This window comes from Perca fluviatilis, chromosome 15 (genome assembly GCF_010015445.1).
Source record: "Perca fluviatilis chromosome 15, GENO_Pfluv_1.0, whole genome shotgun sequence".
Lineage (NCBI taxonomy): Eukaryota > Metazoa > Chordata > Actinopteri > Perciformes > Percidae > Perca > Perca fluviatilis.
The window spans coordinates 34,024,730-34,038,918 of NC_053126.1; the positions used below are offsets into that span (position 1 = coordinate 34,024,730).

General features: G+C 39.5%; 1 protein-coding gene across 1 annotated transcript in view; it reads right to left on the reverse strand.

Annotated features, from left to right (window-relative positions):
* Positions 1–8,832: 8,832 nt before the first annotated feature.
* LOC120574927 (NLR family CARD domain-containing protein 3-like) overlaps positions 8,833–14,189 on the reverse strand; it is a 43,067-nt gene continuing 37,710 nt past the window's right edge. Inside the window, exon 14 of the mRNA XM_039825446.1 lies at positions 8,833–10,439. Within this exon, the coding sequence (XP_039681380.1) occupies positions 9,904–10,439 (536 nt within the window). The 3' untranslated portion in view covers positions 8,833–9,903. The remainder of the gene's footprint in view (positions 10,440–14,189) is intronic.

The window sequence follows — 14,189 nt, forward strand, 5'->3', positions numbered from 1 at the left end:
GGGTACATTGTGGGGTCTCTCATCCTTTTGGGGGACACGTCCCCACAACGTGAACCGTTCAATTAGGTGAGCATGTCAACATTCAGGATTTCTTTTATTCTCATTCAGCAAAACACACATTTAAAGCATGAATGAAATTACTAGCATGGCTCCTGTAAAAACATTAAAAAAAACAGGGTAACAAAATAATGTATTTGTATGACTGTGATATATTGCACTTAAGTAAATGAATAAATAATATTGCACATTTGCATAGTAAAGCACAGTTTAGTGGCGTTTAGTTGAGTTTAGTAGTCACTCAGGCAATCATTTTATAATCATTGTTAAGGAGTGTAATTGGTCTCCAGTTATCGATGAGTAAGGGATCGTTATTTGGTTAGGGAGTTAAGGTGAGCAGACCTGTAACGATGGACAGCAAGGAGACATTTTGTGACATCTGCAAACGTTTTATAAAATTCATAGATCAGGCCATCATTACCTTGTAACCTACCTAATTTTCTTGATCACTCTATACAAGAAGCTTCTTGTGCAGAATGAAGAACATGCAAGAACATGTTCTTCATCTTTAATTCAGTTCAGGGTATCAGAACTTTGGTAGTAATTGGCAAGGTTGATAAAGAACTACCACTTTATTGTAAGAGCAGCAAAATCTCAACAGCATGTTCAACATCCTGTGTAACTCTTTTAAGTGTCCCCCTATATCACAACTCCCATTCATATAGATTCCTATCACATTAGGTTCCCTATTGATACAACTGTCTGACTACATCTGAATACATGTCATTACGTGATGTACTACAAAATTACATACAATAATACCACAACCTCCTACTAACATTTATTATTCATCTGCACCTTAGGAGAACAAGTATTTGATACACTGCCGATTTTGCAGGTTTTCAAAATTCCAAAAATCCAGGCAATCACATTGTATGATTTTTAAATAATCAATTTGCATTTTATTGCATGACATAAGTATTTGATCACCTACCAACCAGTAAGAATTCCGGCTCTCACAGACCTGTTAGTTTTTCTTTAAGAAGCCCTCCTGTTCTCCACTCATTACCTGTATAAACTGCACCTGTTTGAACTCGTTACCTGTATAAAAGACACCTGTCCACACACTCAATCAAACAGACTCCAACCTCTCCACAATGGCCAAGACCAGAGAGCTGTGTAAGGACATCAGGGATAAAGTTGTAGACCTGCACAAGGCTGGGATAGGCTACAGGACAATAGGCAAGCAGCTTGGTGAGTAGGCAACAACTGTTGGCGCAATTATTAGAAAATGGAGAAAGTTCAAGATATCACCTCATGGGGCATCAATGATCATGAGGAAGGTGAGGGATCACCCCAGAACTACAAGGCAGGACCTGGTCAATGACCTGAAGAGAGCTGGGACCACAGTCTCAAAGAAAACCATTAGTAACACACTACGCTGTCATGGATTAAAATACTGCATCGCACGCAAGGTCCCCCTGCTCAAGCCAGCACGTGTCCCGGCCCGTCTGAAGTTTGCCAATGTCCATCTGGATGATCCAGAGGAGGAATGGGAGAAGGTCATGTGGTCTGATGAGACACAAATGGAGCTTTTTGGTCTAAACTCCACTCACCGTGTTTGGAGGAAGAAGAAGGATGAGTACAACCCCAAGAGTACCATCCCAACCGTGAAGCATGGAGGTGGAAACGTCATTCTTTGGGGATGCTTTTCTGCAAAGGGGACAGGACGACTGCATCGTATTGAGGGGAGGATGGATGGGGCCATGTATGCGAGATCTTGACCAACAACCTCCTTCCATCATTGAAGAGGGGTCGTGGCTGGGTCTTCCAGCATGACAACGACCCGAAACACACAGCCAGGGCAACTAAGGAGTGGCTCCGTAAGAAGCATCTCAAGGTCCTGGAGTGGCCTAGCCAGTCTCCAGACCTGTACCCAATAGAAAATCTTTGGAGGGAGCTGAAAGTCTGTATTGCCCAGCGACAGCCCCGAAACCTGAAGGATCTGGAGAAGTTCTGTATGGAGGAGTGGGCCAAAATCCCTGCTGCAGTGTGTGCAGACCTGGTCAAGAACTACAGGAAACGTATGATCTCTGTAATTGCAAACAAAGGTTTCTCTACCAAATATAAAGTTCTGCTTTTCTGATGTATTAAAATACTTATGTGATGCAATAAAATGCAAATTAATTACTTAAAAATCATACAATGTGATTTTTCTGGATTTTCGGGATTCCGTCACTCACAGTTGAAGAGTACCTGATAAAAATTACAGACCTCTACGTGCTTTGTAAGTGGGGAAAACCTGCAAAATCGGCAGTGTATCAAATACTTGTATATATGTGTATGTATATGTATATATATATATGTATATATGTATATATATATATATATATATATATATATATATATATATATATATATATATATATATATATATATATATATATATATATATATATATATATATATATATATATATATATATATATATGTATATATATGACAGTCATTTTGTCTCGGCTTTTTGAAGACAATCCCAAACACCACGTATTCATCACTGCCTACAACCTTCCTTATCCCCGGTAATTCTGTTAAGTGTCCTTGGGTTTCATGGAAGGCACTATATAAATAAAAGTTATTATTAGTATGTCATTGCAACAGCTGCTAAAAAGACCCGACCCCACACAGGAACAATCTCTGTGTGTCGGCAATTTCATGAGTCACAACGACCAACAGCTGTGAGGAAGAGCGCTTGCTGTGAGGGCCATTGTCCACATTGACGGGCACTCTCCTCAGCCTGTGGCCCTTGACGTCCTTCCTTCAGCAGGGGCCGACTGTCTTGTGTCCTGCTACTGTCTGGAGAGTGTCAGCCCTGACCTGGCTGCCTTCACCAGGGTCCTGTGCCACATTGGGAGGCTCCTAAGGCCCGGTGGCCACCTCCTGCTCATCGGAACTCTGGGAATGAGTTACTCTTTTGGGGCGCCTGGGGTAAAGATCCCTACGGTCCCAGTGAATGAGGCCCAGGTCTGTGCTAGTTTGAATGAGAGCGGCTACACCCTGATCAGGCTGGAGGTTTACACATTGCCTGAGTACATGAAGGTGTGCCATCATGATGCGTCTGGGGTGTTTTTTTGTAAAGGCAATAAAGGAGTGAGTGTGAGAAAACAGGATAGATAAAGGCTATTAAAGATGAAAGTGAGAAAGTTAGTATCCAGATGAAAATTTGAAAATATTATATGTTAGGTTGAGATAAATGCAAGGTTTAGCACATTAGACAATGAGAAAATGGGCTACTGGTGATGCTAATAATACTTACACAAATTAGTTTTTTTTGGGGATGAGAGGTTGCCTTGATTCCGATCTTCAATCATTTAATTTTTTTTCAAAGTGACTCTTAATGGAAAAAAATGCAAAGACAAAAAAAGATGTAAACTAAATATTTCTCTTTATTTCCTTGGTCCAGTGAATGTCTTTTCTGAGGGTGAATAAGGAGATGTTTCCTTTTTCTTTCTATTAAAAATGTAATTACACATTGCCCCCTGCAGTTCAAACACAGCAACTACAGCATCAAGAATGTAACACTTCCATTTTTTGATGAGTTGCGTGTTTTGTAATTTCTGATAATATGAAAGATGCTAAAACAATTTGTATTTCATGTCTCAGACTTATATTGCATAACAGCATTATATTGATCCAAACTTATTGTTGATATTAAAAAAGATGGGGGCAGAGATTAGTGGAAGCAGTATACATTTGATAATACAGCTAAAAAATTGCTTCATTTTAAAGGTATTCATTTTCATGGCAGACAAATTTAAATCTCACAACTGGCGGATGATACCACTTTATTTTTAAATAGCAAAACAGAAGTTTCAGATGCTTTATCTGACATTGATACATTTTCTGAAGTATCGGGCTTAAATATCAATTTGAATAAATGTGAAATTCTCACCTTAAAGTATATTTCAGATACACACATTTGTAGCATCCCTGTAAAAACACAATCAAATATTTAGGAATTGTGATTACCAAGGATGATAAAATGATAATGAAAGACAATTTGGATCCAATAATAAGGTGGAAAGAAAAGAAATGTAGTTTGTTCCTAGTGGGGAACACTTTTTGTTTGATTACTCCGACACCACAAGAATGCAGCACAAATGCTCTCTCATCTTGCAATGTTATTGAAAGTAAAAAACTTGTGTATCCGCCCTGTTATATGGGTCCTCCAAAATGTAATGAGTTCTTCCTTAGCTCATGTTATGGAGATATGGGGGGACAAGAGACATTCAAAAAGCTCACTGTTGAGGTCTATAGAGAGGAGAAGTCTCTCCCGTTCCTCTGGACCATCATGGGACTTTATTTCAGATAAAATATGTTCTGTAGTGAACTGGGAGAGGCCAATAATTATTTTGATCCCATTTGAATTGAGCCATGAATTACACATATGATGTTTGTCAGTTTAAATGATAATTTAGCAAGTCAGTTTGTCATAAAACTGTTAAAGTAACAGACTGTGAAAATACGTCATTAGAAAGACTCCACACTTCAAAGTATCATGGCTGACGTCTCTCTGAAGGTATGACGCCTGTGTGTTTGGTAGCAGGATGTAACGTTACTCACACGAGCAAAGGATTTCTTTCTCTGGGTATCAGGCAGCAAAGGTGGAAGAAGACCCAGACTCAACGGGAACCTTTGAAAAGGTAAGAAACAAACATTTATTCTCTCATCTTAGTTAGAATGTTCTCATGAGTTTGTATTATTCTTAGAATAACATTCAACACAGAATGACAACAGATATTCCAGTGCACCCCCCACATCACATGCAATAATAAAATAAAATACTATTTCACTTCTTACTCACTTGTTCCATTTTTCTTTCAGATTTATTTCAGAATCCACCTGTCATCTATCTACTTTATTTACATTTTCCTATTTTATCTTTGAAATGCTACTTTAGTTCCCTATAATTAGTCTTAAGCTGTTTTTCATATTTTGACCTTTTATAGAGAGAGTCAGCATCTACTGGAGGAATCAACTATTCTAAAAAGTGATTCACTTGTTTAAATCACTTCTTTAACTGCATAGTGGATGGACCTGGCAGAATGGGCTGAAAATAATGTATCATTGTGTTATTACAATATGGTTATGGTATCCCATTTATTAGTCATGTCAGTGGAATATAAAATCAGGTTTTACTCACTAAGTTTGGAGACAGTAGTTTTAGTTTTGCTTTGGCCAAACACACTAAATGTTTCAGAGGTTCCCCAGAGATAGAAACCAGAATTTAAGTCTTTCATTTTCTATGGAGGTTTATAAAAAAGATGTGTGGTCTCCTCCTTTCTCCCGTGAAGTTTCTGAATGTTAATTTGCTCTTTTGTTTAGAAGAACAACTTCCAGAACATAGATGGTAGTGTATCTTTTAATCATCTTTTTTATTCTTTTTACCCTATCGCCTGCTAATTTCATTTTGTTTATTGAATTGTAACTTTTTCTGTCCTTTAAAGCTGCTTTTACTATTACAATGGTGTGTACATAATGTGCATTGATGTGTATTTGCTTTTGTTTCTTCTGTCAAAGCACTTTTTAAACTATTGTTTGTAAGGTAAAGTTATTATTGTTTAAAATAAATTCCAAATATTCTCTGATTCCAGGTTCTCAAACTGTGAGGATTTTTCATTGTCATATATAATATTAAACTGAATATATTTGAGATGTAATCAGTGTTGACAGAGACTAATTAGCATCAGCGTCCTCAAAAGGAACAGATATTCAGAGCTCTATTAGTGCGTGACATTGCTCAGACTGTTGAACATACAGATGTCATGTTCTGCTTCAGCTCCTCCACAGTTTGGTCCTTGAACAAGGACTTTAAATCTGTGTGACCACCTCAGGAGCTTCAGCTTCAGATGTGTGTGACACACACACACACACACACACACACACACACACACACACACACACACACACACACACACACACACACACACACACACATGTTCTCTATCTCTCTCAAATATCACTTATTGTATTAATATAAAATCAAATTTCAAAGCATGTGTCTCCTTCTGTGTCTGGTTTGTCTTTGAATGACAAAATAAAACATTATCATCAACACATTAAACTAATTCCAGGGATTAAAAGTGAATGAATACTCTGTGTGTGGTTTGAAGAATGCATGCAGCCAGAGGGAATTCCTCTCTCTGTACCTCAATGCAGATGCTTCCTGCTGATAGTAAAGTTAGACTTTAGGTAAGCTGCACCTGCAGTACAGCTGCTGGCTGAATGAGAAACTGCAGAGCAGCATGAGGACATTTAAACAAACAGCAGCAGGACAGGGGACAGTTGGACTCACCTGACTGCAGACAGGACACTCTGTGGAAGAAGGGGATGAATAATCCTGCCAGCTGTCTGAGATCTCCATGCATCCTCTTTCATTTAAGCCCCGATGTGCAGAGTCACCACCGCTCTCCTCTCACCATCACTGTCAAGCCGCTGGGAATAAAACACACTTCCTCTCAGAAAATTCTAAATAAAACTACTATTCACCAACACAGGTTGTAACATGTTTTAGTACTACAACCTAACATACACAGCCAGCAGGTACACAGAGCCGGAGCAATACATTTCTTTCCACCAAATCCACTTGTCTGTGTAAACATACTTGTCAATAAAACTAATTCAGATATATATTTAACGTCAGTAATGTGAAAAACTCAGGATTGCAAAGGCTGACGACAATACTTTCAGGACTTTTAGTAAAGGTCATGACATTAAAGTAAAGCTAATTGGGTCATTGTTAGACTTTGCAATCCTGAGTTAGGGGGGTGCAGTCTCATTTTGGCATTGGCAGAGACTGCTGAAATTAGACTGTGTCGTGGAAGTTTCCTTTGCAGCAGGGGGTAGAGTTTGAGAGTTTAGTAAATTGAAACAAATAAGACAGACTGAGACTAAAACCAAGTTGGGTTTTTGTATTTTATTAAAAAAGATATATTTGCAAATATAGGAGCAACATGATTTCACAAAAGGCCGCAGCCCAGTGTGGAGTCAGTGTCTCAAATGAGTGAACAAGAACACCAGGCTTATATGCATCTTCAGAGTGACAGCACATACGCACTTGGATTATTATGACGCTACAATTTCGACAGGCAATCTGATACACATGAAGACAATCAGAGGAACACAAGAGACATCTTGGAGTCATCTCACCTCCTCCTCCCTGTACGACTTTCACCCCCCAGTTACATCTTAACTGGCATGGGAAAACATGAGATAGTTTTAGGGTGACCTTGTACCTTTATCAGTTCAGGCTAACAGTGCTCACATAATGTTCCAGACTGCATGTCTCACAAAGTTTAGAATCAAAATCTGCATGTGGGAAATGAGATAAACTCTTTCAGCATTTGTGAGAGAATTAAAGTAGAAATAAAACATAAAAATATAAGGAATTGTGCTTAAATGTAATTTTCCCAGTACAACTGCACCCCCGTAACACATTACATACGTTAAATATGAATCTGATTTGTTTTTATTGACAAGTATATTTACACAGATGAGTGGATTTGGTGAAATAAAAAAGTATTGCTGCATCTTCACGTCGGGTGCAGTCCTATTTCAGCAGGCAGTCGTTTTTAATATTCATATAATATATCATCCTCTCTTTTGATGGTCAAAAAACACAAACAATCACAAAACTCAAACAACTAGTTATTAGGGGTTGGGGAAAAAAATTGATACAGCAAAGTATTGTGTAGTATCTAAAGGCTTATAACTTAAGTCTGTTATAAAGGGTTTGGATGCACATTGCTCCATTTTGCTGAGGTCTCAGGTCAGAGTGCAACATTCCAGAGGGGCCCTCTGGAGGGGGTGACCATGAATACCATATATACCTATACCATGTTTTAACAGCAGAACTTCAGAGCGGCCATTTTGGGGATTGGTTTTGTCGTTCTCCGAGCTTCTGCAGGGCTTGTAATTGATGCTGAAAACTTGATGTAATAAAACTTTTATAATCAAGAACAGTGTCAAGCGGATTTCCTCTCCAACACATCATCACAACATTGCTACTAAAGAAAACCACAATCGCGATATTTTCTGTGGCAATACTGTATCAATACATAGACGCTGAATATTGATCTATTATTATATATGTGTTGGTCAGTTTGTCTGCTTGACAATCATATTGTGCAGCAATAAAATGCAAGTGAAAAGAAACAGAGATATTTATCTTTTTAGATGAAACATATGTTGACAAAGTTTCCTTTCGGGACATCATTTGAAATTGGGAAAAATTTGAAGTTGGAAAAAAAGGTAATAAATTGTAATATATTGCAGAATATTGCAATATTTTTAAAACGGCAATGACATCGTATCATGACATAAGTCGTATCGTGAGGTGATTCCCACCACTACTAGTTAATACATAGAACATTAATCAGCAACTATTTAGCTTATTTAATTTAATCAGTTAACTTAAAACAGGTTTATGAAAATATTTGTTAAAGTGTTTAACATGTTTTATTGTAATTTTCTACCACCATAAAAAACAACAATCAGCAGAACCATTAATGAGGTTAATTTGTGATTCTTTGCTCATTTAGTCCAAACTTATTAATATAATTCCACTTGAATTCATGTCATGGAAATGTATCTGTACCAAACTCTTGCATAGTAAACTGGGTTTGGACAGCCCTGTCGCTGGTATTTAGAAACCTTACTCACCCTTCGTGTTGCTCTTTTATTTTGAAGGTAACTTCCCTGTTTCCGGTCCAGCCAGTGTGGCTAACTGTGGCTAGCTTGGTGCAGCTCTCCTTCAGCTCGCCGCCGTGAACAAGGTTGGTTACAAAAAGTGATCAAAAGACCTTTATTAAATAGGGCAAAACATAAAAAATACACCAACGCGTGTCGGCTTGAGCCTTCCTCAGGGTGTAGTGACACAAAGGGAACATCAGAGTGATTCTAGCTTGCAGGTGTGTATAGGTGAGAGCATGATATGCTCACCCTTGTCTCCAGGGACATAACGCCACAAACCCAATACACAACACATGGTACAAAATGCAGCACTTAGGCCCCCATCTTCAATCAAGCAAAATGCAGAGTACAGCCAGCAAAACATGGCAACATATACTTCAGTGTTAGAAACATATAAAGGGGATGGACAAATTACAAAAAAAATGTTAAACATGAATATATGAATCGTTGCTGATTTCTGATTAATTCAGCATAGCTTTATTTAAAGAACACTTTTCACCGATAGAATCATAATGTGCTTTACATAAAAACATACAAGATAATACATATTAAAAACTCAATAACACAAAACAAAGTTAAGTATAAGTAAAAAGTAATTCATAAAGTGCAGACAGACAGTTGCTGTAATTCCCCAGATGTTGTCTTTATAATCTTTATTTTGTTTGTCAAAGAGGACACTATGCTGTGAGATCTAATGGATCAATACCCACGTTGTTGTGTGACAGTATGAACAGAGATTGACATCTGAGAAAATCTATTGATTGCATTAAACAAAAGTAATTTTATCAGTTGGCTCGGCATCCAAAATCTGCAGAAACCTAAACAGTTATGGAAGACGAAGTGAAAGTTTCGGATTCGGTGTGAAAAGGAGCATAGAGATAGATGGGCTTGAATGTGTTTATTGACATAATTTATTGGCACAAATTATTCAGGTTTGGTCTGTAGTGTGTGTGATGGTGAACAGACTGAACTTTGATTTCAGCAGCTGATCTTCAATCAGTGTTTCTGTCCACAGTAGAGACTCTCTAGCTGGTTTATCCAATCAGCTAACCAGTATTTTCGCCCCTTCCCAAAAGTTCTCCAAAGGAAAGTTCCAAGATGGACATGCCGAGCAAATGCGAAGCAATCCATCTGGCGGAGTCAGGTTAGAGACTCTCAGTCGTGCACAGGACACAGAGACGCTGAGGAACCAGACCAGACCCTAAACCCATGATAAAGAGGTTGAGTGAATGTGGTGTTGAAGGTGTGGAGGTGGATCAGTGAGTCAGAGGAGACTGTGTAGAAGGACAGAGTGCCAGCAGGACAGTCCACATACACTGCTACTCTGTTAGAGACAGAGGAGGAAGTGAGGGCTGTTCTTCTCTTTTTGTGACAGACATAGTAACCAACATCGTCAGAGCAGATCAGACTCCAGGACTGATCATTCCCTCCAAACACACAGTCTTCACTGTCTCCTCTTCTTCTGATTCCTCTGTAACTCATTGATATATAAATGTCTCCTTTCCTCTCGACCTCCCAGTAACATCGACCAGTCAGACCATTTCTACACAGCAGCTGATACCAGAAGTCAAACCTGTCTGGATGATCAGGATATGACTGATCCTCTCCCACATACGTCACCTTCCTGTTGTTGTCAGACAGTTTAAGGTATCTGTGTACTGTGTTTGTGTCCAGTTCCAGTTCACAGACATCTGATGGAGAGAACAAGACACAATACAGCTGCAGGTTATCATCTGTTGATTTATTAACAACTTTACTGACAATTACTGTAAGAAAATCATTTAAACTTTTATTTATGTCCAGCTGTTCATGATGTTTAACAAACTTTAACTTCAACAATCCAGTTATAACAATTGATTCAGTTTATAAATACATGTGATGGTGATTTACAGATTTACAGCTGTGTAGACTGAAAACACACAATCACAACAAACAATGGGCCTCATTCACCAACCGTTCTTAAACCCAACTTACGCACTTTTTACGAAGATTCTGGCATTCACTAATGTTTCCTTAACTTGGATTTGTTCTTAGCTAAGAACAAAATCTACATGTCTCTCAGCCTGTTTTCCATTTCCACCTGATCACCTGCAGCTGGCTCTAAAACCATGTGTACGCTGGTCTGAAGTCAGTGTGACGTGCACACCTTCTGTTTATAGAAATACCAGTTTATTTGTGAAAGTATTTGTGGTATTTGTGCATATGTGTCGTACATCTGGTCCCAGGTCTCCATTCTGGGAGGAACTGGAAGGTAAATCCACCTCAACTCACTTTATTCTACATCTTTTAGATATCAACTGTCATGTTGTGTTTATGACTTGTAGTTGAACAATGATTTATTAAAAACATCTGGGGAAGAAAACTGAAGGAACACACATCAACTTATACCTGTCAGACTTGTGAAGTACGAGTTTACAAGCAGCACTTGAAGGCAACAATGCTCTTCCCCTTATATCAGTACTGTAGCTGTGGCTCAATGTCATGTTACTATGACATCATAACCACAGAGTATTGTGGGAGTTTTACTTCTATTTACTTTCTTTTAACAACTTTTCATCATTAACTTGTTAAGATGGCACAGACCGAGTTTGAAGTTGATCGGATGAAATCTCTAGGAGGAGTTCGTTAAATTACGACATGTGGAAATGGCCAAAATCACACTAATTTCGAACTTTGAAATCAAAATGGCGGTCTTCCTGTTGGGTTTAGGGTATGGCTCCAATGACGTTTTTTGTACGTCTTGACATGTTACAAAAGTTTACCAAGTTTCGTGAGTCTACGTTAAACGCACTGCAGGGGCTCAATTTTTTTAACTTTGTACGGGGTGCTAGTGAGCCATTTTTGGGCGGGTATTCGCGAAACCCTTAAAAATGTAAATCTTCACCAGACCTGATGCGACCGCCAAATTTGGTGAGTTTTTGAATATGTTAAGCCCCTCAAAAAGGCAATTGATTTGACGAAATAATAATAATTCCTTCAGTTTCAATAGGGCCTTCGCCGCTGTCGGTGCTGGGGCCCTAATAAAGGACTATTTTTCCAGTCTTTTCCATTCCTATTGTGTTAAAGTATTAGTGGATGTGTTTGGTTTATAATGGCATCCTTTGTAAATGGATACTTTGATATTAAGGCATTTTGAGCACTTTACTTTGATATTAAGGTAAATTGAGTAACTTAATTAATTTTGTTCAATTATGGATATGTATAATTGTATACTAAGAATGTGAAGCATAGTTATTAGGGCCCGAGTGCCGACAGTGGCGAAGGCCCTATTGAAACTGAAGGAATTAGGGCCCGAGCGCCGACAGGGGTGAAGGCCCTATTGAAACTGAAGGAATTATTATTTTCTGCAAGTAAACCGTTTTTTTGAGGGGCTTAACATATTCAAAAACTCACCGAATAGGACTTCAAGCCACCCCTATACTTTAACCACGCCCACTTACCCAGGCCACGCCCCCTTTCATAACATTTGAACCGTTTAAGGTAGAGTATTGTGTGAGATATCATTGAACTCAGCACATAGTTCCTTGGTGATGGTTTGATCCGCCCCCTAAGCTTTAGCCACGCCCCCTTTTATAACTAATGACCCGTTTAAGGTAGACCCTTGTGTGAGGTATCGTTGAACTCAGCAGAGACTTCCTTATTCATTGGTGATGGTTTGGCCCGCCCCCTATGTTTAAGCCACGCCCCCTTTCATAACATTTCAACCGTTTAAGGTATACCCTTGTGTGAGGTATCATTGAACTCAGCAGAGACTTCCTTCTTCATTGGTGATGGTTTGGCCCGCCCCCTATGTTTAAGCCACGCCCCCTTTCATAACTAATGATCTATTTAATGTAGACCCTTGTGTGAGGTATCATTGAACTCAGCAGAGACTTCATTCTTCATTGGTGATGGTTTGGCCCGCCCCCTATGTTCAAGCCACGCCCCCTTTCATACATGCTGACCCATCTAAGGTAGAATCTTGTGTGAGGTATCATTGAACTCAGCAGAGAGTTCCTTTTTAATTGGTGATGGTTTGACCCGCCCCCTATGCTTAAGCCACGCCCTTTTTCACAGCTAATGAACCACATGACGTAGAGTCTTGTGTGAGGTATCGTTGAACTCGGCAGGGAGTTCCCTTTTCATTGTTGACGATTTGCGGCGTCCGAGTGCCGCGCAAATGCACGGTCGCAAGGAGCGGCGGCCGCCATTAACCCCGACGCGCACAGAGGCACGAGGGCCCGTCCATCGCTGCTTGCAGCTTTAATTAGGGCCCGAGCGCCAACAGCGGCGAAAGCTCTATTGAAACTGAAGGAATTATTATTTTCTGCAAAGTAATTGCCTTTTTGAGGGGCTTAACATATTCAATAACTCACCAAATTTGGCGGTCGCATCAAGTCTGGTGAAAATTTACCTATTTTAAGGGTTTCGGAAATAAGCGACAAAATGGCCGCCTGCGCTCTCAGAAAGTTAAGAAAATTGAGCCCCTGCAATGCGTTCACGAAACTTGGTACACATATGTAGCAAGTCCGCCATTTTGAATTCAAAGTTCGAAATTAGTGCGATTTTGGCCATTTCTACATGTAGTACTTTAACAAACTCCTCCTAGAGATTTCGTCCGATCAACTTCAAACTCGGTCTGTGCCATCTTAAGATGTTAAAGATGAAAAGTTGTTAAAAGAAAAACTTTTCGTCATAGGGCGTTGCCGTGGTGGGGCGGCCATTTTGTGTGTTTCGCCGCCAAAACAGGAAGTGGGTGTAACTCGAGTGTACATTGTCCAACTGGCTCGGAACTTTTCAGGATTCATAAGAGTCCAACCCTGAGGACAAATAAAGGCCGATATTTACTTAAAGCCATAGCGCCCCCTAGTGGCAACAGGAAGTAGGCCTAAAAGTCAAGGTGCTATACTTTAACGAACTCCTCCTAGAGATTTCATCCGATGGACTTCAAACTTGGTCTGTCCCATCCCAACACCGTAAAGATGAAAAATTAAAAGAAAAACTTTTCGTCAGACGGTGTGGGCGTGGCGTGGCGGCCATTTTAAGTGTTTAGTGATGAACAAAGAAATTGTTGTAACTTGAGTGTACGTTGTCGTATCTGCCCGAAATTTGTCACGATTGACAAGGGTCCAGGACTGAGGACACCTACAGGCCAAAATTGACTTTTGGTCATAGCGTCCCCCGCTGGCAACAGGAAATGCGCCTTATGTGACAAACATCATCCGATTTACATGAAACTTATAATGTGTAGTCTACATGTGATACTGAGCCGCCCCCTATACTTTAACCACACCCACTTACTCAGGCCACGCCCCCTTTCATAACATTTGAACCGTTTAACGTAGAGTTTTGTGTGAGGTGTCATTGAACTCAGCAGAGACTTCCTTCTTCATTGGTGGTTTGGCCTGCCCCCTATGCTTAAGCCACGCCCCTTTCATAACATTTCAACCGTTTAAGGTATA